General features: G+C 43.9%; 1 protein-coding gene across 2 annotated transcripts; it reads left to right on the top strand.

Moving 5' to 3' along the window:
• Positions 1 to 24,013, top strand: OSTM1 (osteoclastogenesis associated transmembrane protein 1). 2 transcript variants are annotated; one of them, XM_029595305.1, is made up of 6 exons: positions 4 to 330; positions 6,895 to 7,009; positions 7,875 to 7,972; positions 15,069 to 15,206; positions 20,798 to 20,963; positions 22,866 to 24,013. In XM_029595305.1, exons 1-6 carry the CDS (start codon positions 79 to 81, stop codon positions 22,919 to 22,921), a joined length of 825 nt encoding a protein of 274 aa, XP_029451165.1. In that variant the 5' UTR covers positions 4 to 78; the 3' UTR covers positions 22,922 to 24,013. The 2 variants fall into 2 exon arrangements, with proteins under 2 accessions (XP_029451166.1, XP_029451165.1); XM_029595306.1 differs by lacking the exons at positions 20,798 to 20,963; positions 22,866 to 24,013 and adding an exon at positions 20,583 to 20,660 and having other exon boundaries at positions 1 to 330.

Raw genomic sequence — 24,013 nt, 5'->3', positions numbered from 1 at the left:
CAGAGCTCTCTGACCTGCCCGGAAGCCGTGGGCTCGCGGCGACCGGAAGTAGCGGGGACGGCCACAGGAAGCGGGGCGATGGCGGCTGCTGGGCTGGGCTTGCTCCTGTCGCTCCTGTCCCTGGGAGCGGGCGGTGATTGGGCTCTGCTCCCGGAGCAGCCGGACCTGGACCCCGCCTGCCAGCAGCTGCTCGGGGAAGTGGCGAACGGCACCGCGGCCCTGAGCCAGTGCCTGGTGCGCTTCGCCCGCCCCGCGCGACTCTGCCGGGACTGCAGGCCCGAGTACCAGCAGCTGAGCCGCCAGGTCACCGACATCGCTCTGGCGCTGGGGGTGAGTGAGACCGGCCGTGCTTGTGATGCTTGAGCCCTCTGCCCCTATTGCTCCTCACATAGCCCTGCTCTCCTCTTTTCTGTGTGGTTTTTCGCTCACCTCCGCCAAAGGAAAAAAGAAAAAAAGTAATAAGGAAAAGACAGATCCTCCGAATCAGGTTAACAGAAGGCGGGCTGAGATTAGAAAACAGGGACTTGATTATGTAGCATGGGATGCCGGGGTCTGCTGCTTTACTAGGTAGGATCACAAGAACTGGGGTCAGACCGAGGGTCCATCAAGCTCAGCATCCTGTTTCCCAACAGTGGCTATTGCAAGTCTCAAGCATTAAATAGAACCCATGCTGCTAATGCCGTCAATAAGCAGTGGCTATTCTCAAGTCTATCTGGTTCAAAGCTGTTTATGGACTTCTCCTCCAGGACCTTGCCCACATTTTTATTTAAATCTGCTTGCTTTCACAACCTCTGCCAATATGTTCTAGAGCTTAATTGTGCATTGAGTGGAAAAAATACTTTATCCAATTTGTTTTCACTGTGTTACTTAGTAATTTCATTTATTTAAAATAATTTATTATTCGCACTAACTCAGGGTACTAGGCAATGTACAAAACAAATAACATCACCAAGCTAATGTGCAAATATAGGCTGGTGCAATTCTTGAGAGCTAGTCAGTTAAATTCCATCAGAGGCTTATTTCTACAATAAAGTTTAACTTCTTAAAGGAACATAAATCTGAGAATTTCATAAGTTACCAGGAAACATTCCACATTTTTGACCCAGCAATAAATAACCTTTCAACTGTCTTATTTACATGGAAGAATTTCAGAGAGGGAACATCAACCAAGTTATGACCTAAGGATCTCACACTATGAGAAAGATGATAATTTTTAAGTAACTTACTGAAAAATACAGGAGCATCTTTACTTAACTTTTTGTGAATTAGGAGTAATACTTTGAAATTAATTCTCTTTACAACTGGTAGCCAGTGTAGCACATTCCGAATTGGGATAATGTGTTCATTATGCCTGGTGTTAATATATGTGCTGCAGTAATGAGAAGAACTTGTAGTGGTCTCAGAGAAGACTTAGGAAATTCAGTATATAAGCTGAGTTACAGTAATCAAGGCTGGTTAGTATAACCAGGGAACCCCAATAGAAGTTTCAGATTGTGCAGTAAGCAATGGATTGTCCCCTAGTTCTTGTATTTTGTTTTATTTGAAAGAGTGAACAACTTATTTGCATTTACCCTTTCAATGCCATTAAATGTCCCTTAAGTATACTTTTTCTGTAGCGAATAATGTTGCCTTATCTGCTGGTGAGCAGAGACTGTCCTGATTTGTTGCAATAAGTGGATGAAGCCTGACTTTCACAGCCTGACTAGCCTCTGAGAGCTGCATGCCAGCTTTCTGTCACATTACACCAGGATGTGCTTAATTTTGCATACTACTTGTGATTTTCCACGTGCTGCTGGGATTAACAAGCAAATGAGCCTGGTAGAAAAATACCACGTAATGTTTCTATAGGAAATTTTGAAAAAACAACTGCATCTCAATGAGGTGTAGTAATTTTTTTATGAAGTCAGTTTTGCGAAGCTAGTTGTACATGTTCTTTATGTGTCAATAGTGAACTGCTTTGCATAATTTTGCAGCATAGCAACTCTGTACATGTAAATATAATTTTGGAAGTGTAAAAACATATGTGGAATTTTATTATTTGTGAAGCTAGAAAACTTTGCAAAGTTCTCTTCATGCCCAAAAAGGTAAAGTGGACTTTGCAAAATTTATCAACCTCGTTGCCTTCCATGTCCCTTGGGCTTCCCCTTTCCTTGTGCTCCTTGTTCTCCTGCAGAGAAAGGAAAGCAGAAGTTGATAAACTCTGTGCATGTTTGATGATCCTCTTTTTTTTTTTTGTTGTTTTAGTAATGCATTAGTCATTTGTCTTGTGATCAGGCATCACCATACAGTAAGGAACTTATACTGTAAGGAAAAACTGATGCCAAACTCCAGAAATCGTTTGTCCTGTTCTTAATTCCTTATTAACAAGGACTATAAAAAGCAGGGGGGGAGGGGGAGCTGGAGAGAGGATGTCTATACATGCAGCTACATATGCATTTTTGCATATAGTTGTGAAAATTTTTTTAGCAAAATGCCAATCCTTGAATTTGCCATTGGGCACTTAAAATATGTACATTTTGGGAGAAATTGAAAGATCTGCACTGATTACTTGCCTATCATAAATAACATTCTTCACTGTGTGAGAAATTAATATATTATGTAGGGTGGAGTAGAACAGATAAATAGAGACTGGTTATTTAGGACCAGGGAACATGCAGTGTAACAACAGGCAGCAGATTTAAAAACAAATTGGATAAAGTATTTTTTTATTCAATGCACAATCAACTAGAAATAATTGCTAGAGAATGTGATAAAGGCAGTTAGCATAGCTGGGTTAGGCTAAGTTCATGGAAGAAAAGTCTATAAAGAGATATTAATCAGGTGACCCAGGGAGATCCACCATTTGTCATAGGGAGTGAGGACCAAGAAATTGAATCTACTTTTAGGGATCGCCCACTGTCTCAGACAGGATGAGGGCTTGATGGACCTTTGGTCTGCCGCAGCATGGCACATCTTCCGTTCATATATAGATTTGTATGTAAAAGTTGTTTGAAATACACCCAGGTTGTTACACAATAGGTATGCGTTTGTGGATGAGGATTGTCTGGCATGCTCAGTTTGGTTGTCTGCCTATTCTGCTGTAGCTAAGGATGTCAGCTGTACAGTTTTGACAGCCTGCAGGATATTGCACTGTATCCTTTGTCATTTGCTGTGACATGTAGCCAGGTCAGTCTATGTATGTCTGTCACAGTTCATTGTAGGTCATGTCCTAAATACCACTATTTTCCACATCCTTGGTAAGTACATTTTTTCCTCTTAAAGTTTCCATTCTTCCTTAGAAAAACATACGCATGCAGTGGTCACATGGTAACATATATAGACCTTGCTTTTCCACTGGTATTTACATTTCCTAAGGAAACTTCTTAAGAGTTGCAACCAGAATGCTTGGCCCTTTCTGATCCAAGCATGAGGTGAGGGAATGGAAGATGGACTCTCACTTTAGACAGACTTTTATGTTTGAGACAACCGAGTGTTAAATGTTTATTAAAGATTTGTGAAGGAACAGTAGCAACAGTGGAATCCTTAATTGATGCTAATGCTTATGAGTTTCAATCTTGAAAATGCAACACCTTTTTGTGTCCATTCTTCATCAAACTCACGTTTTTAAGCTTGATTTAGCGAATGTTGGTTCAGGAACTGTTGAGAGAGGGAGCTGTTTTAGATCTAATTCATAGTGGAACACAGGATTTGGTAAGAGGGGTAACAGTGGTGGGGCTACTTGGCAATAGTATTCGTAACATGATCAAATTTGAATTAATGACTGGTAGGGGGACAATAAGTAGCCCTACAGCACTAGTGCCAACTTTCAAAAGGGAGACTTTGATAAAATGAGGAAGACAGAAAAAACTGAAAGGTACAGCTAGAAAGGTTGCGTGTACAACAGGCATGGACATTGTTTAAAAATACTACCTTAGAAGTTCAGTCCATATGTATTCTTCATAGTAAGAAAGGTGAAAGAAAGGCCAAACAACTGCCAGCTTGGTTAAAAGGCCAAGAAAGAGGCTATTTTAGCCAAAATAACTTCCTTCAAAAATTGGAAGAAAGGATCCATCTAAAGAAAATAGGAAAAAGCATAAGCATTGTCAAGTTAAGTGTAAAACATTGATAAATAGGCTACGAAAGAATTTGAAAAGAAGCTGGCTGTAGAGACAAAAACTCATAATAAAAACGTTTTTAAATATCCGAAGTAGAAATCCTGTGAGGGAGACAGTTGAACTGTTAGAGGATTGAAGGGTTAAAGGGGAATTTAGGGAAGATAAGGCCATGGTGGAAAGACTAAATGAATTAATTGCTTCTGTGTTTACAAATGAAGATACAAATTGTTGTATCTTCTTGTTGTATCAGTCTTGTTGTATTTACAAATACAACAAGACTGATCATCTTCCGTTAAACTAATATAGTCATTAACAACCTCCGCAAAGTTCTACCTCTTGTTAAACTTCTATCTTCCTCTTCTTTTACTCCCAGTTAGAATCATCCCTGTTTTATTATAACTTCTTCTTCTGAGCACTTGTTATAATTTATTATAAGTTGTAATGTATATATTCAAGTTATAGTTTTGTATTGCTCACCCCTTGTTTTATGTAAACCGACATGATACAAACTCCGTGAATGCCGGTATAGAAAAATCACAAATAAATAAATAAATAAGATATTAGGTGGGGAATACCTGTTCCAGAGATGGTTTTCAAGAGTGATGATTCAGATGAACCAAATCATGGTGAACTTGGAAAGTGTAGTAGGCCAGATTGACAAACTGAAGAGTAGCAAATCGCCAGGACCAGATGGTATACACCCCAGGGTTCTGAAAGAACTAAAAAATGAAATTTCAGATCTATTGATAGCAATTTGTAACCTATAATTAAAATCATCCATTGGCCACCCTCCAGTCTTCAGGTACAATGTAACCCCGATATTTAAAAAGGGCTCCAGGGGCGATCCGGGAAACTACAGACCAGGGAACTTGACTTCAGTGCTGGGGAAATAGTTGAAATTATTCTAAAGAACAAAATCACAGAATATATAGATAGACATGATGTAATAGGACACAGCCAACAGGGATTTACCCAAGGGAAGTCTTGCCTCGCAAATCTATAGTTTTTTGGAGAGGTTAATAAACGTGTGGATAAAGGTGAACCAGTAGATGTAGTGTATTTGGATTTTCAGAATATGTTTGACACAATCCCCCCTAAGAGACTTCTAAAAAAAATTAAAAAGTCATGGAGTAGGAAGCAGTGCACTTTTGGGGATTGCAAACTGATTAAAAGTCAGGAAACGAGAGAGTAGGATTAAATGGTCAGTTTTCTCAGTAGAAAGAGATAAACAGTGGAGTCTTGGACTTTTTAATACATTTCTAAAAGATCTGGAAGGGGAAATGACAAATCAGGTGATAAAATTTACAGATGACTCAATTTATTTAGGTTTTAAAACACAAGCAGATTGTGATTTCAAAACTTCCACAAGTAGGACCTTGAGAGACTGGAAGATTGGGTGTCCATATGGCAGATGAAATATAATGTGAACAAGTGCAAAGTGATGCATAAAAATAAACATAACCAATGTAGTTATACAATGTTAGGTTTCATATTAGGAGTTAATACCAAGGAAAAAGATCTTTGCTTCATAATGGACAATACATTGAAATCGACTCAGTGTGTGACAGTGGTCAAAAAAGGAAACAAAATATTAGGAATTTATTAGGAAGGTAATAGTGAATAAAACAGAGGATGTCGCTCCATGGTGAGACCACACCTTGAGTATTGTGTTCAATTCTGGTCACTGCATCTCAAAAAAGATCTGGTTGCACTGGAGAAGGTACAGAGAAGGGTGACCAAAATGATAAAGGGGATGGAACAGATCCCCTAGGAGGAAAGGCTAAAGAGGTTAGGACTGTTCAGCTTGGAGAAGAGATGACTGAGGGGGATTATGATTGAGGTCTATAAAATCATGAGGACTAGAATGGGTAAAAGTGGATCGGTTATTTACTTTTTCAAATAAAAGAAGGACTCGGGGGCAATCCATGAAGTTAAAAAGTAGCACATTTAAAACTAATTAGAGAAAATTATTTTTCATTCAACCCAAAATTAAGCTCTGGAATTCATTGCCAGAGGATATGATTAAGGAAGTTAGCTTAGTGGGGTTTAAAAAAGATTTGGGCAAGTCCCTGGAGGAGAAGTCTATAAACTTATTAGTCAAGTTGATTTAGGGAATATCCACTGCTTATTTATTTAAAATTTATAAACTGCTTATCAATATTCTAGATGGTTTACACAAGCCATTCATAATAAAACAAATGTTAAAAAACATAAAAACAGATTATAAAATCAATAAAAAAAAACAAGACAGAGCAAATAACATTGACTTACATAAAACCAAAAAAATATGCGTAAAGCCAACCTGCTATAAAACTAACAATCTTATATTACAATAAAAATCAAAATCTGTACTTAATTAATAAAACACTTAAAAATCAAACCCTGCTAAAAAAAAAAAATAGTGTAAAAACAGCCTTCAACATTTTCCTGTATTTTGTAGCCACTCACCCCTAAATATTGTATGCTTGCTTAAATAAGGCAGCCTTCAGTGTTTTCCTGAATCCGGTATTACTAGCATGGTATCTATTTAGTGTTTGGGTACTTGCCAGGTACTTGTAGCCTGCATCGGCCACTGTTGGAAACAGGATGCTGGGCTTGATGGACCCTTGGTCTGACCCAGTATGGCATATCTTAATTTCTTATTCATCTGGATGTGCAGGGACTTGGCACAGTATCTCTAGTGTGGGTATCCCTAGCCTGTGTCAATAGGTTCATCACCTGCAAAAGCTTAACTTTTTTTTTTTTTTAAACTATTGTAAAGTCCTGGCTAACGTTTACATTTTTTGTTGTTGCATTTCAGAACACATCTGAGAGCGGCAGCTGTGCGAGGAATCTCCTGCAGTCCGACAGAATACAGCTGATACTGAGCTTCACCACATTCTTCAATAACACCTGGAAGGATTCAAAATGTGAACGTATGCCCTCTATTTCCCCCTTTTGTTTTCATTCTGTTCCTGTTAGGATGAAACAGAATATGAGTGCAGATAATAACCACAGTTTGTCCATGCGCATCGCCTCAGCTTTATTGCCTCTTCTTCTCCCTCGGAGATCCCCTCTGTGCTTATCCCTTGCTTGCTGGAATTGTGGTACTGTCCTGGTCTCCACCATCTCTTTAGGGAAGCTGTTCCATGCATCACTCATCCTTTCTGTAAATAAATATTTGCTTAGATTACTCTTGACCATACTCCCTTTCACCTCATCCCATGGCCCCTCGTTCCAGAGCATCCTTTCCATTGAAAGAGGCTACTCTCCTGTGCATTGATATCTTAGAGACATTTAAATACCTCTGTCTTATCTCCCCATTCCCTCCTTTCAAGGGATACATGATTAGATCTTTAAATCTTTCTCCATATGCTCTGTGATGAAGGCTGTTGACCACTTTGAAGGTGTGGTCCCCAGAATTGTACATCGTATTTCAAATGAGCTCTCCCCCAAGACTTACATAGAGGCAATATTTTGCCTCTTTTTCCTGCTCGCTATTAGTTTCCCGGTGCACCCAAACATCCTTTATGCTCTTGCCATCATCTTACCCACCTGTTTGGCCACCTTGAAGCTTCAGTAGATTTTAGGGCAGCGCAGTGTGAGAAACTGCACCTTAATAGCAAGTATGTTCTTCCTGTTCCCTTTGACTGGTGGAAGTGCCAGTGGGTGATCTTGGTTTTAATTCTTTGGGGATGAGGGTAGGGTGTTGCGGCACTGCTGTTACAAAGCTGCAGATCTCTCTTGAATTGTGCCAGTGAAAATGGTTAAGAAGTGTCGTCATTTTCTTGCTTGTGACAGAGTGTTTTCAGAGTGACGGAGGACAGATGCTGAACAGTACAGTGACCTTTCTGGCCTTATTTGATGCATTGATGGTGTGCTTTGAGCAAAACATACAGGTAAGTCTCACATTCTTGTGCGGCTGAAATAAAGATAAGTTGTAAGTGAGACCTTCTTGTTGGACTGACTTAATACATTTGTGACCAGGTCTTGAGAACTCTGCTGCCTTCAGCAGGTCAGTGCCGAATGAACCAAGGTAGATGTTGCCTGAGCATACAGCTAAATTACAGGTCGTAAGACAGTGGAGGTGTATTAGGGATTCTTTCCAAAGGTGTAAAGAGGATGGGAGTTGAAATGATGTCTCTTGTATGTCGCTGACTCACTGCCACAGAACACACTTCCAGGGCCTTATTGACAGAGGGACCCTCCCATATTGTGCATGGAGAGAGAAGGTCGTTACTAACAGCACGATTCGGTGGTTGGAGCAGGGAGCTATAACCTAGAGAGCTGCCATTGAGCAAATGTGATGTTGAGCGAGTCTCTTAACACCCCCCCCCCCCCCCCGTGCTCATACTTTAATTATAAGCTCTTCAAGACAGGTACCCATAGTATCATAGTAGATGGGAACAGATAAGGCTAATTGACCTATCCAAATTGTCCAACCATTCCAGTGTACACTGATACGTTGCTGGCCATAGAAACTTGACCACTTTTAGGATATCGCTTCATATACAAGTCAGGTTTTGTTGTGTTCCCCATTGGTTTTCTGCCATCTTGGGCACATGGAACGTACAAGTTCCCATATTTAATCCAACACTCTGTCCCCTCACTCTTACTCTGAAACTTTGTATTAAACTTTGCATAATCATTTAGCTAAAGGTGAGCCATTTAATACAGGGTATTTGGATTTTGAAAAGACATCTGACAAAGTGTCTCATGAGACTTCTCAAGAAATGATAAAGGATATAGTGTCTTATTGAGGATTGATACTTTGTTAAAAGACAGGAAAGAGAGGTTAGGACTGAATGGTCCATTTTTCAAAGGAAGTAAGGTCATTAGTGGAGTGCCTCAGGGACCTCTTACTGGAACCTGTGAAATTTAACTTACTCATAAATGGTCTGGCAAAGGGAATGATGAGTGAGGTGATCAAATATGCAGATGAGCTGAAATTATTCAATTATTAAAACAGCAGTGGATTGTGAGGAACTGCAGAGGGACCTTGTGAGACTGGGTAGCTGAATGGCAGCTGAAATTTAATGTGGAAAAGTGCAAAGTGATGAACATAGGGAAAGATTATCTCAACTATGGGTAAACGATTCTGGATTATGTAGTGGGAGTCACCACCCAGGAAGCGGACCTTGTGGTCCTTGTGGACAGTACAGTGAAATCCTCGGCTCACTGCATGGCGGCAGCAGTCAAAGCAAAATTTATTTATTTATTTTTAATTTTTATATACCGGAATTCCTGTATACAATACAAATCAATCCGGTTTACATGAAACAATAAGTTACCCTGGTCTGTGTGGACCGATCGGGGTTATTACAAGGAACATTGAACAGTAACAATAAACCATTTAGCGTTTTCGTATTTTGAAACAATACACGGGTTAAACTTTTTACAAGGAACGTTAAACAGTGACAATGAACCATTAAATGTTTTCGTATTTTAAAGATAATAGAATGTTAGGAATGATGTGAAAAGGAAAACAGAAGATATCATACTGTCTCTGTACTGAGCCATGGCGCCATCACACCTTGAATATTGTGTACAGTTCTGGTTGCCCCATATCTAGTAAGCCACAGCGGAACTAGGAAAAGTGCAGAGGAGGGGGACAAAAATGGTAAAGGGGAAGGAACATCGCTCCTATGATGAGAGGCTACGCAGGCTGGGGCTCTTCAGCTTGGAAGAGAGACGGCTGAGAGGGGACAGGATAGAGGCTTATAAAATCATGAGTTGGGTGGAACTGTTAAAGAGGGGATGGTTATTTATCCTTTCGAGAAATACTAACACAAGGGGACACTCCATGAAACTAGCAACCAGCAGATTTAAGACAAATCATATATAGTACTTTTTCACTCGGCGCACTATCAAGCTGTGGAATCTGTTGCCAGCGGATGTGATCAAGGTAATTAGCAGAGCGGGGCTTAAAAGAGGTCTGGACGAGTTCCTGGAGGAAAAGTGCATAACACATTATTAGGAAGACTAAAGAAAGCCATTGCTATCCCTCTCAAGCAAAGAGTAAGAGGAATTAGATCTACTTGATGGGATCTGCCAGGTACCTGCTACCCAGATTGGCCACTATTGGGGGCAGGATGCTGGGCTCAGTGGATTTTGGTCTGACCTAGCATGGAACCTCTTATGTTCTTAATTGGGTTGCTTCATTAATGGCCAGTCCAGTGGCAGCGCTGTGCACTGTCATGCAATTCCCAGCTCAGGTCTTCCACTTCCCGAGCCGGTGCTGGAGATGGCTGCAGAGGCAGCATTCACAGCACCTGGGGGAGGGAGTCCTAGTGATCAGGCCTAGGCCCCACAGTCGCAGGGTTTCAGAAGGAGCCCTGGAATGTGGCCCCTGCCTGAGGACTCTTGCTGCAGTGACTGGGCTAAGGGAGTTGAAGGCAAAAATCTCTCATGGCGCCAGATCCCAGCCTTAGTTCCAATTGATTTAGAAGCACAAAAACAAAAAAATCCCTACCAAATCCCTCCAAAATAGTTGAGTCCTTTATTTTGACACAGAGTGGTGGTAGAGAAGTATCCAGTGAAAATATAAAGGCAGATATGTAAGTACCTGAATGATTAAAAAGGGAAGGGGAAGCCTTAAAACATCTTAAAACTCATTCAATACAAACACAGGTATGTGAAAGAAAACTTAGAAGCTGACACGGTCCAGTTTCAGCATTGCACCTGCATCGGGGTGAATTGATGAAAAAGAAATTCTGCCAAACACTTAATAGGTGCAGAGCTTTACGTCTGTCTGCCATTACTGGCAGAGGCAGAACTCCCGTTACCAGTGGCATCCAAAGGCAGCACTTCTGCCCCCTGTTCTACCAGCCGTCACCAGCAAGACACAGATTCCTATTGTACGACCTACATTTCAACCAATTTAATTTATTTTTGTATTCAGTAAAAAGGTTTACTTTTATTGTAAACATCTCACATTAAAAATACAAAACCCTTTCCTGACTCTGCTCTTTCGCTCTCTGTACTGTATTTGTTTTGCATGTATCAGTATGACACCTTCTAGATAAGGTACTGGCCTTCTAAGCCTGGGGTTATGGGTTCAAGTTCCACCTCTTCCTACCATCCTTGTTTTCTGACATGCAGGTCATACACAGTATCCAGAGGAACAATTATGGTGCAGGCTCAAGCATAAACCCTATGAGTTGATCTGTGACTTAATACCTTGGAAAAGAGCTGGGCTAGGATGGCAAAATTCAGACAGGTGAAGGGCATACATAACGTAAAATAGAAAATAATTCATTGGTGAAAAATACATTCTCCAATGGTTTATCATATGAGGATGAAGACGACAGAGCCAGGAGGAATTTCAGGAAATGTTTTTAGGTCTGGATCTCTGAAGGAAAGGAATCTCAGGACGACGGGATGTATAGTCTTTATCTGCTGTCATGTGGAGACCAGGAGCCACCTGCATGAGGCTCTGATGAAGGTCTGCTCTTCAGCAGTCTCTGCTGTTTTCATGAGAACCCTGCACAGGGATCTGATAAAACTATTCTTGTTTGTGCTGTGTTTATGCTTTACATGGATCAATGTGATGCCTGCTGGGGGTTCTGACGAAGAGCCGGTCTTCAGCTTCATGTACATCAGTGTAACGCCTGCATGGGGCTTTTGTGATGATCAGCACAGATCTGGCTGACTTATATTCATGGTGCTGGGATCAGCTAACTAGTTGGAGCCTTCAAACATTTTAAATACCAACTTCTGCAGAGTATCATTTTAAAAAGCCCCACGGTACCAGAAGACTGGAGGATGGCCAATGTGACGATACTGATTTTTAAAAAGGTTTTGAGGGGTGATCCAAGAAACTAGAGATCGGTAAGCCTCACTTCAGTGCTGGACAAAATGGTTGAAACTAGTCTTAAAAACAAAATTACTGACCATATAAATACATGGTTTAATGGGGGAGATGATATCCATTCTTTTGGTTTTACTCCGTTTATATATGCTGATGACACCCAAATTTTAGTACCTCTGGGATCTGACTTGGGCAACGTTCTTTCCCACTTTAATAATTGCATGAACACTGTTGGTATCTGCTTAAGGGAGAATTACTTGATTTTGAACACCAAAAAGACTGAAGTTCTACAGGTAGGAATCAATTTGGAGAAATTTCAGCTCCAAAGTGAGAGACAGACAAGAATAGCTAGTGAGAATGTGAGATGTCCTGGGGTCTTGTTGCATTCCAGTTAGTCTCTGGAAAGTTAAATTAATACAGTGATCTGAACGGCCTTTGGTAGATTGAGATTAGTGCGGCAATTGAAATCTTTTTTTTGAGCCTTCGAGCTTTGAAATTCGAGGTCTATGCCCTAGTAATAGTGGTATTGGACTATTGGAGGTTTGCTGGTAGTTTGATTCAGAAGCTCCAAGTAGTATAAAATACGACCACGAGAACTACGGGAATCGCTGCTCCTGTCCTTAAATTGCACTGGTTGCTGGTGAGGTTATGGTGCTTGCTTTTAAGGTGTTCTGGGGTGTGGGTCCACCACATATGGAAATGTATTTATTTATTTAAACGTTTTTATATACAGGCATTCGTATGTACATCATGTCTGTTTACATGAAACTGTAATAACAAGGAAATGGAAGTACATGTAACTAATAACAAAGCGGGGGGGGGGGGGAGGTGCATGAATAGAAAGCGTATTAAAGTAATGCGGGATTAACGACAGTTCGTGAGAGGGTAATAAAGTATATTAACGATAGGCATGATTAAACAACTGGGGATTAAGGGTAGCGCAAGAGAGAGAAGAATAGCAATTTAACAATAAGCATGGTAAAACAACTGGGAGTTCAAGGGAAGTAGTAATATAGTATATTAACGATTAGCAAGGTAACTCAATTGGGAGGTTATGCTGACGGTGGTAGAAACAAGGGTAGCCTAGGGAGTTCCAGGGGAGCAATAGAGCGGGGGGGGGGGGGGGTGTAAAAATTAAGTGGAGAGAGGAGGGCAAGGGAAAAGATAAGAGCGGGTGGTTTAAGGGAGGGGTGAGAGGATTCTTAGTAGTTTGAAGGGGGGGGTAGCGGTGGAGATAACGGCATATGAGGAGGGATTAGACATACTCGTTCACAGTATTGTCACCAACTTCAGCTTCCCTTGGTTAAAGCATACCGATGTGTTAAATTGCAAAATGGATCCTCTCCAGTGACAGTGCCCAAATGATGGAATGATCTCAATCTGTCAGAGAGGAGACTGCCTTGATGTGGTTTCGGCGTAAAGTAAAACCTGGCTGATGGTATCTCTGGGAATTGTTTGATTTGACTTGCTCTGATGTGACTCTGGCCCTATGGCTAAAGGTATGAGTGATGATATTGAAGGTAGACAACTCTTCAGGTGTGGACATACAGCGATGGCAGTACTGAATAATTTGTATATTGTGTTTTATGTGTTATTTTTATGTTTGATTTTATTGTTATAAGTTTCAGTTCATAACGTGCATTGCTTTGAAAGATTTTACTTTAAAACCGGGAAAGTGATTTACACATTTTATAAATAAATAAACATGGATTTTGCAAAGGGAAGTCTTGCCTTACCAATATACTAGATTTTTCTGAGAGTATAAATAAACATGAAGGCAAAGATGAGCCGGGTGATATAGTGTATTTGCATTTTCAGAAGGCATTTAACAAAGCCATTCGTGAGAGACTCTTCAGGAGCTTGGAAGGGCATGGAATTGGAGGCAGTGTTCTATTGTGGCTTGGTCACTGGATAAAAGGAAACAGAGTAGGACTAAAAGGTCCGTTTTCTTAATGGAGAAAAGCTGTTAGTGGAGTGCCTCAAGGGGTCTATACTGGGACCTGTGCTATTTAGCATATTCATAAATGATCCAGAGAAAAGAATGACGAGGGAGGTGACCAGATTTGCAGATGACACAAAATTGTTTTGAGTCATTAATACAGCAGCAGATTGTGAAGAATTGCAGAAGGACCTTGTAATATTAGGATACTGGGCATCTAAACAGCAGATGTAATTTGATGTGGACAAGTGCAAAGTAATGCAAGAAAGGAAAAATCATCCCAACTACAGGTACACTATGCTGGGTCAGGAGTCACCACCCTTGGAGTCCCTGTGGACACTATTTTGCAATCTTCAGCTCGGTGTGTGGTGGTTGAATTATTTGGAAAGGAATAGAAAACAAAACTGAGACTATCATAAAGCTCTTATATAACTCCATGGTGCGGGAGCACCCTGAGTTTTGTGTGCAGTTCTGGTCTCCCTGTCTCAAAAGCCATAGTGCACATGGAAAAGGTACAGGGAAGAGTGACAGAAATGATAATGGGGATGGAAAAGCTTCCTTATGGAGAGCGCTAAAGAGATTAGGGTTCTTCAGCTTGGATATGATTGAGATTTATAAAATCATGAGTGGAATGAAACAGGTAAATAGGGAAAGGTAATTTACCCTTTCAAGCTGCACTAGGACTAGGGGACACTCCATGAAACAAATCATACAAGTATTTTTTCACTCAGCACTCAGTCAAGCTGTGGACGTGGTGAAGGCACCTAACATAGTGGGGTTCAAGAGAAGATTGCACAAGTTCCTGAAGGAAAAGTCCATAAACAATGGAGTGGAAGTGTGGCTTGGGGGTTAAAGCAGTGGGCTGTGAACCAGGGAAACCAGCATTCAAATCCCACTGCCACTCCTTATGACCTTGGGCAAGTCACTTCACCCTCCATTGCCTCAGATATGACTTAGATTCTGAGCCCTCTAAGGAAATTTCCTGAATGTAATCTGCTTTGAAGTGCCAAAAAGTGGAATGTAAATCAGTTAAATAAGTTAGTAGCCAGGCAGGCGTGGGAAAGCCAGCGCTTATCCCTGGGAATGAAATATAAGAAATGTTGGGAATGTGACAAAAATGAAAACGAGGATAGGCATGACCCTGCTTGTTTAACTGAGCTTTGATGCATTTGAAATGATTTTGCCTGCTTGAACCCCTGCACAATTCTGTTTTTGAAATCTAAGCCCATGCACGTTGTAATTTCAGGGGCAGACAATCATCCCGTTACAGCCAGGAAATTATTCCCAGGTCTGCAGGAACTGCAGCAATAGTTACAGAAAGCTGAACGCCCTGTACAGCCAGCTGGAAGAAGAGCATGCTCTGTGCATTGACCTTGAAGATGCGGTAAGTGCCTTCTTTGACCCTTCGCCCTATGCCAAGTGACTCCCCCTGTGATGGGACCCTTGTGTCTCCCTTTGGTTGGGGGCAGTTGCCACAGCAGAATCTAGAGCACAGGTGCAGCTGGGACAGCAGCAAATATTGGAGAAAGGAATTTGCCCAGCCAGGTCAGCTCCGGGCAGAGCCCTCCTAAGAGCTAAAGCAGTTTTGCTGGTCTCTTAAAGTGATTTATAATAGGAAGGTGTTCTGATCACAAACCAAACCTGGTAACCCCAATAGCATGTTGCAGAAGATGCTTCTCTCCCTCCCTCCCACTGCATTGTTTCTACTTGGTGCCTGGTAGCGTTCCAGAAAACCATCTGTCCGGTAGTGTCCAGATTTGGGGAGTTGGCCCAGATCATGTTGTGGAGCATTGATTTAACTTGTCCATCTCCTTTTTAACAAATAGACTGTGAGTCACAAAACAGCATCCTTTGGGGATGATGCTTTATTTTCCCCTGATTGTTTTGGATAAAACCTTTGATTCAATGGAACCCTTGTTTCCCTGTACGTACCCGGATCAGTCCGGCCATGGGTTGAGCCTCCTGTCCAGCAGATGGAGGCAGACCAAAACTGAAAGGATATCCTATATGAGGACAGAGCCTACCCTGTAGACCTTCAGTATTTGTCTGTCTCCAGCAGGTGGAACAGCTCACCCTGTGGTCCCTGTTTGTCGTCTTCTTGTCCTTTCTGGGGATTTTTCTGTCTTTACAGAACAGGCTGAACAGGGGGAGTGCCAGTCACTCCCCCTGTTCAGCCTCTCTCTCTCTTCCCCCATACTTGTCTCCCTTCACTGGGAGGACTTGTCTCTGGAGCTGCTTACAGGGACGTTTTTTTTCCCCTGCTTGGGTTTTAAAGTAAAAAAAAAAAAAACCCCCCAAAAAAAACCAAGGAAGGATCAGAATGCCACGATCCCCAATGTGTCTCGCTTTGGGGATTCCTTTCTTCGTCTCTCTACAGAGAGACTCTGTTCTCGATGTCTACCGGGGGGGTGGGGAGAAGGTTCCTCTGTGTCCCGATGCCCTCAGGAACCCGAGTCAGGCCTCTTAAACACATGGCCGCGCCGTTCCCAGGCCATCAACCACGGGAACAGCGGCCATTTTAGGTTTTTCACCTTCTTTCTCGGAGCAGCCTGAAGTTCCGGACCCGAGATACCGCTCCCCATCGTCCCATGCCCAAGCCCACCTCCCAATGAGAATCTGCCGGTCCATCCCTTGGTTCTCAACTTAGGTGGTCATTTGTCTCTGTTCGTGGAGGAATGGGCCAAAATCACGTCGGGTCCTCGAAACAATAGAAAAAGGCTACGCCTTAGACTTTGCTTGCGACATCTCGGACCTGTACATGGACTCTCCGTGCGGCCACAGGAAGTGGGCCGCTGTGACTCACTCTCACCAGACTCTAGAGGCTGGGGTCCATCCTCCCGGTCCCGGTGGCAGAACGCGGCGCCGGTCAATATTCTATCTACTTCGTGGTCCCAAAGAAGGACGACTCCTTCCATCCCATCCTGGATCTCAAGAGGGTCAACTGGGCCCTTAAGGTGCCCCATTTCTGGATGAAAACCCTTCGGGCAGTGATAGCGGCGGTCCATCCCGCAGACTTTCTGGCCTCACTCGATCTGAAGGAGGCCTACCTGCGTTTCTCCGGTTCCACATCTTGGGCCAACACTTTCAGTTCCAGGCCCAGCCCTTTGGTCTCGCCACGGCACCATGCATGTTTACCAAAGTTGATGGTGGTGGTGGCGGCAGCCCTTCGGAAGGACGGTGTGCTGGTTCATCCGTACTTGGACAATTGGTTAATCTGTGCCAAGTTGGAGACCCTATGCCGCCAGGCGGTGGACCACGTGCTTGCTCTTCTCTTGTCCCAGAGATGGATCATCAATTTTTCCAAGAGCAATCTCCGACCGACCCAGGTCTTGGAGTTCCTGGGGGCTCTTTCGATACCCGCGTTGGCAAGGTTTTTCTGCCGGACTCGAGGGCTTTTAAGCTGATGGATCAGGTTCAGAGCTTCCTCTCCATACCTCTCCCCATGGCTTGGGATTATCTGCAGGTCCTGAGGACCATGGCTTCCATGATCAACTTGGTCCCCTGGGCGTTTGCACATATGCGTCCTTTACAGAGAGCTTTGCTGATCCGTTGGCAGCCAGTATCGGAACAGTTTCAGATGTAGCTCCCACTATCCTACTCTACCATCAGTGATTTACAATGGTGGCTTTCTCTCAAGCACCTCCTCCGTGGAATGTCCCTTCGAACCCCGCAGTGGATGGTAGTCACGACGGATGCCAGCCTCTCTGGTTGGGAAGCAGTTTGCCAGTCTCAGACCACGCAGGGGTACTGGTCCCCAACCCAGTCTCACTGGCACATCAACCGCCTGGAGACTTGTGCGGTTCATCTGGCACTCAAGGCATTTATCCCACTGCTCCGATGATGGGCGGTCCGGGTTCTCTCTGACAACTCTACCACCGTGGCATACATCAATCGCCAGGGGGGCAACAGGAGTCGGCTGGTGGCCCTCGAAGCAAGTCGGCTTCTCTTGTGGGTGGAGCGACACCTGGAGTGCCTCGTGGCTTCTCACATAGCGGGCAACGAGAAAGTTCAAGCCAACTTCTTAAGACGGTCCCGTCATTCTTACCGAAGGTCGTGTCTTCATTTCATGTCAATCAGTCGGTGGAGCTCCCCGCATTCTCTCCTACGGACATTGCAAGCCCTGGCGGGGATGATCTCCGCCGCCTGGATGTGAAACGCGTTCTTATGGGTTATCTTGAGGTGACTAATGACTTTCGAGTATCTGATCGTCTTTTTGTCTTATGGAGTGGCCCCAACCGGGGCAAACAGGCCTCTAAGACTACGATATCTCGCTGGTTGAAGGAAGTGATCTCGTCGGCTTACATCTGTCAGGGATGTCCGGTCCCGGAGGGCCTTAAGGCTCATTCCTTGCGTTCTCAGGCTGCTTCCTGGGTGGAGAGCCAGTCTGTCTCCCCACAGGAGATATGCAGGGCAGCTTCTTGGAAGTCTCTGCATACTTGTGTTCGACATTACCGCTTTGATGTTCAGGCGCCAGTGTTTGGTTCCTTTGGGTGGCAGGTACTTTGAGTGGGACTGTCAAGGTCCCACTCTGTCTAGGGAAGCTTTGGTGTACATCCCATGGTCTGGATTGATCCGGGTACGTACAGGGAAAGGAAAATTAGTTCTTACCTGTTCATTTTCGTTCCTGTGGTACCACGGATCAGTCCAGATGCCCTTCCCTTTGTCCGCTCAAAGGTCCTTACACCATTCCTCCAATGAGTATTCTACATAGTTCTTTTCTGTTCTATGTGTTCCTTAATAGGAGGCACCGGAAGCATCTATATGGTGATTGTGGGCATTCATGCAAGAGTGTCCATGCACAGAGTTCATTCACTGTTTTCACTTGCTCAAAATTTTCAGAGTTCTCTTGTTGTCTGGTCGCCGTATCTTACAAAAGATATAGTTGTGATGGAGAAGGTATAGAGAAGGGCGGCCAAAATGATAAAGGGGATGGAACAGCTCCCCTATGAGGAAAGACTAAAGAGGTTAGGACTATTCAGCTTGGAGAAGAGATGGCTGAGGGTGATATAATAGAGGTGTTTAAAATCATGAGAGGTCTAGAACGGGTAAATGTGAATCTGTTATTTACTCTTTTGGATAATAGAAGGACTAGGGGGCACTCCATGAAGTTAGAATGTAGCACATTTAAAACTAATCAGAGAATGTTCTTTTTCACTCAACGCATAATTGAACTCTGGAATTTGTTGCCAGGGGATGTAGTTAGTGCAATTAGTGTAGCTGGGTTTAAAAAAAGGTTTGGATAAGTTCTTGGAGAAGCCAATTAACTGCTATTAATCAAGTTGACTTAGGGAATGGCCTCTACTATTACTGGCACTAATAGCATGGGAACTACTTAGTGTTTGGGTACTTGCCAAGTATTTGTAGCCTGGATTGGCCACTGTTGGAGGCAAGATGCTGGGCTTGATGGACCCTTGCTCTGGCATGTTCTTAGGTAGGATCCTGTATTCTAGTATTCACCGACTTTCTGCCTCTTTGCTTGGGGGCAGTTGGGGAGTGCAATGCTGTGGTTCTCAGCATCCGGGGCTTCTTCGAGATGGTGCATGGTTCAGTTTGCTGCGCTTGCGGCTCTTCGCAGTCACGATTTAACAGTGTAGGGTTGTGCACTGGTTGTTCCGCCAGCAGTGAGGGGCTGGAGCTGACAGATTCTCCAGATGCTGCGAAAAGGAGGCTGTCACACATTTCTGTTCCCTTTGTCTATATTGGAATCTTAATCTCGTTCTCAGAGGTTTGTGTGAGGTACCTTTTGAACCTCTTCGGAGATTGATGCTTAAAGATTTGACCCTTAAGGTTGTTTTTCTGGTGGCCATTTGTTCAGCTAGGAGAATCTCTGAGTTGCAGGCTTTGTCTGGCCTTGATCCTTTTCTGCAGATTTTGGACTCAGGGGTGTCCTTACGGACAGTGCCCTCTTTCTACTGAAGGTGGTATCGGTGTTTCATGTGTTCCAGTCTGTGGGACTTTCGGCTTTTCCGGAGACTAATTCTTCCGCTCCTCATACAAGGGAGCTTAAACTGTTGGACTTTTGTAGAGCTCTGTTGAGGTATCTCAAGGCAACGAATGAATTCAGGAGGTCGGATTGTCTCTTTGTTTTGTGGAGTGGTTCCAAGAAAGATTTTCATGCTTCCAAGGCTGCTATTGCGCGGTGGCTCAAGGAGGCCATTGAATCCACACACATAATGAAGGGACGCCTGGCTCCTGAGGGTTTGAGAGCTCATTCTACGCGATCTCAGGTGGCTTTGTGGACAGAGCCTCAGTTGGTTTCTGCACAGGAAATTTGCAGAGCAGCGTCTTGGAAATCGCTGCATATTTTCACATGGCACTATTGCTTGGATGTGGGGGATCTGGAGTCCCGGTCGTTTGGAGAAAGTGTTTTGCGAGCGGGACTCTTGAGGTCCCACCCTAACCAAGGAGCTTTGTTACATCCCAGGAGTCTGGACTGATCTGGGTACATACAGGGAAAGGAAAATTGGTTCTTACCTGTTAATTTTCGTTTCTATAGTACCATGGATCAGTCCAGAACCCGCCCAATCTGTGGAGATGGAGAGTTGTCCGCTAAGCTGAGATTTTTTTGGTAGGGTCTACAGAGGTTAATGGTATGGAATACAGACTTGTTGAAAATGTCTGTACATTTGTTGAATTTGTTGGTGTGGTTTTTTTATGATTTTTGTGCTTGGGTATGGGTCAATATTGAGGAACTGTAGGTGGCACAAGTGATTATGTAGCAGTGCCAGTAAAACCTTTTTCTGTCTCCATCTGCTGGCAGGGATGCAAAACTCAGGAGTCTGGACTGATCCATGATACTACAGGAACAAAAATTAGCAGGTGAGAACCAGTTTTCCTGCTGTCCAGTATTCTCACTAACATGGATTGTAAGCTCTCCGGGGAAGGGACTCGTCTTGCACAGTTGTGTGTACCCTGTTGTAGAAATAAGGGCATAGCTGGTGTACGGATGGTCACTGCTGCTTCTTGCTGCTGCAGATTAACATCACTCGGCGGCTGTGGAGTAAGACCTTCTTCTGCACTGTCCCTTGCGGAGACACCGTGCCAGTCATCGCTGTGTCGGCCTTCGTTCTCTTCCTGCCCATTATCTTCTACCTCAGCAGCTTCCTCCACTCCGAGCAGAAGAAGCGCAAACTCATCCAGCGTAAGTACTCGAGTGGGTCGAGTAGCAGCAGAGCAGGAAGGCCTCTCCCTGACTGCGGTCAGTTTTCCTGGGAATCTGTCAGTCACTTGATTTCAGAACTTGAAACTGCAAGCGATACTGTTGTGCAAGACTCGGGAATCTTTAAAGATGCGAAAGTTTGGTTCCTGAGCCCAGTTGTGCTCCTTGTGTCAGCAGAGACAGGATTCGCAGCCCCCAGGGTGCGTGGAGGGACTGGCCCCGGTGTGCATGAGTACTGGTTTTCAGGAGGTAACTGTAGTCCATGCATCTCAGCCAGAGAGTTGTTGCTGTGATGGCAGGGCAAGGAATGAGGTAACTAAAATTGGAGGAAACCCCCCCCCCCCCCCCCCCAATAACTTTAGAGGAAAGCTTCTGGATCCCGAGCCCCAACTGAGGCAGGTTATGCTTAGTTGGAAGCTACCATTTCAAAGAGAAAAAATAAGGTATTTGCCCCACCTTCAGTGCTGCTTGTCTGCACTGTAGGATAAGATTGGAAGCAGGTTCTCAGAAGACTTTTTTTTATAACTATGGCTATATACAGTACTATACAAGATTATTTATATGATTACAATGATTCTACCCCAAAAGGGCTTAGTCTGTTCTAATCAGAGGACAGTTTAGTAACTTGCTGATGTTGGATGAGGAATGAAATGTGCTCTGTAGAACCCCATTAACATTACTCCTTGTTCATTTACGGGCCGATACAGTAAAAATCGCGGGAGAGCGGGCAGGACACTCTCCTGTGCGTGCGATACAGTAAATTAATTTATTTAAATTAGGGTCTGCGGCAAAAAGAGGCGCTAGGGACACTAGCGCATCCCTAGTGCCTCTTTTTGGACAGGAGCGGTGGCTGTCAGCGGGTTTGACAGCTGATGCTCAATTTTGCCGGCGTCTGTTCTCAAACCCGCTGACAGCCACGAGTTCGGAAACCGGACGCTGGCAAAATTTAACGTCCGGTTTTCAAGCCACGGGCCCATTTTACATTTTTTTATTTTTTACTTTTTTTTTAACTTTTGGGGCCTCCAACTTAATATCGCCATGATATTAAGTTGGAGGGTGCACAGAAAAGCAGTTTTTACTGCTTTTCTGTTCACTTCCCCGGCGCCGGCAAAAATTAATGCCTATCTTCGGGTAGGCGCTAATTTCTTAAAGTAAAATGTGCGGCTTGGCTGCACATTTTACTTACTGTATCGTGCGGGAATACCTAATAGGGCCATCAATATGCATTTGCACATTGCGGGCGCTATTAGGTTTGGGGGGGGGGGTGTTGGACGTGCGTTTTCGACGCTCTATTACCCCTTACTGAATAAGGGGTAAAGCTAGCGCGTCAAACGCGCGTCCAATCGCGGGTTAACGGAGCGCACTGTACTGTATCGGCCTGTTACTTTGCCATTAACTAGTACGTGTCTGAATGGGCTTCCGGAGTCGCATCTGCTGCTGTGCGTGAACACTACTGGAAACTAGTCCAGCTTTGATCTAGGAGTGCCAGGACAGAGTGAATAGGATGAGGAGAGATGCTGGGGCAGTTGACCCTAGAAAGAGAAGGGGGCTCGTGGATGGTTAGTAAAAGTAGAGAACAGCAGAGAAAGACCAGTTATCCCTGTCCACTGCTCAGCATATATCCCAGCTTGCTGCTTGTAGGGTATCGTGCCCTGCCCTGGACAGTTTTATTTCTTTATCGTTTTGTACTCTCACCTTGGCTAGAAGAGCATACGAGATCCCCCCCCTTAATTCACAGCCAGTAGCCCTCCCTTCCCACGTGTTACCCCAAAGCTCTGTAACAGTTTAACAGGCTACATTTCTGTGCGAATGTCCGAGATTGGTGCAGATGCGGTAGGACGTGTTTGGTGCACAGCCCTGAAACATCTCTCTCCTTCTTCTCAGCCAAGCGTGCAGCGTCGAACCCCAGCTTAGTGAACATCCAGAGCAAATGCAGCTGAGCGGCGGGAGGAGGAGAGTGGCGGCGGCGGCAGCAGGGTCTGCTGGACACAATTAACCCCCTGGTGTTAGAGGCGGCGGCGGCGGGAGCTTTCTACCTCTTGGCTCCTGCTAGTGTTGCTGCTGGTTCCGTTCGTTTGGGGAGAGCCAGAGATCCGTTACCTGTTTTTTGTATCTTCCGTTCACAGGGTTGAATGCTGAGCTCTTCTTATAAATCAGCAGTGTTCTCTGTCTTGCTGAAAACAGCAGCTCGATTTCTTGTTAAACTTTATGCCAAGGTCTCCTTTCTGGCTTGTCCTGGCAAATCTCACACATGTTTATTATTCTGCCCCTTTTCCTGATGGCCACGACCCCCACTTGTGAAACCCAGTTCTGGTTTTTTGGGTAGCGCACCGGGTCCCCATTTACTTGAACTATTAATGGAGGGGGAGGCAGGGCAAGGTGAATCAGGAGCAGCTTTCAGAAGGAAGGTCTCCAAAAGAAAGGAAAACCAGGAGGGAGACCTAAATAAGAATTATTTAAAGCATTTGCTGTTTATAAATTTCTGTGGAGATTACAGGGGTTTGCTACTTTCCCATTTTTTCGGAGAGTGATAGCTTTGGTTTTTATCTTCAGGATGTCAGAAATTGAATATAATGTTTAGCAGCTGCTAAGTTATTTTATTACACTTCATTTTTTTTTTTCGCAGCCGGGTGTGATTCTGTGCCTTTTCCCCATTGAAGGTCTGCAGAGAAGCTTCCGGGCCCTGTAGTGGCATTTACCTGCCCTTCCTCGGACGTGGTAAATGCATCATTAACCCGCTAGGCGCATCTTGGCACGTCGTGTTTTCTGCTGAGTTTGTGGGGATTAAGCCCCGACTGTAACCTGCGGGAATAAATATTGGAAGCTATAAGGAGCAGGCTGAAAGAGCCAAACTCGTGTGCCAGAAATCACAGGGGATAGGAGCTTTAGAGAAGATTTTAAATGCAGAAATCCAGCAGAGCTGGACTCTGTTCTGTGCATTCCTTTCAAAATTGTTTCTAAATGTAAACTGAAAGAGGCAGTTAATTTAATAATAAAGAATTTATTATTAAGGAACTCAAAAGTAGACTGTC

The sequence above is a fragment of the Rhinatrema bivittatum genome, chromosome 3, assembly GCF_901001135.1.
Source record: "Rhinatrema bivittatum chromosome 3, aRhiBiv1.1, whole genome shotgun sequence".
NCBI classification, from domain to species: domain Eukaryota; kingdom Metazoa; phylum Chordata; class Amphibia; order Gymnophiona; family Rhinatrematidae; genus Rhinatrema; species Rhinatrema bivittatum.
This window is presented reverse-complemented; position numbering and strand designations above follow the sequence as displayed.

Bases quoted from the DNA above. Each gene is read 5' to 3' on its own strand.
- OSTM1 (XM_029595305.1), top strand. From the start codon at position 79: ATGGCGGCTGCTGGGCTGGGCTTGCTCCTGTCGCTCCTGTCCCTGGGA. The intron at 15,207-20,797 runs GTAAGTGCCTTC...TTGCTGCTGCAG, and splicing joins GCATTGACCTTGAAGATGCG to ATTAACATCACTCGGCGGCT. The intron at 20,964-22,865 runs GTAAGTACTCGA...CCTTCTTCTCAG, and splicing joins GAAGCGCAAACTCATCCAGC to CCAAGCGTGCAGCGTCGAAC.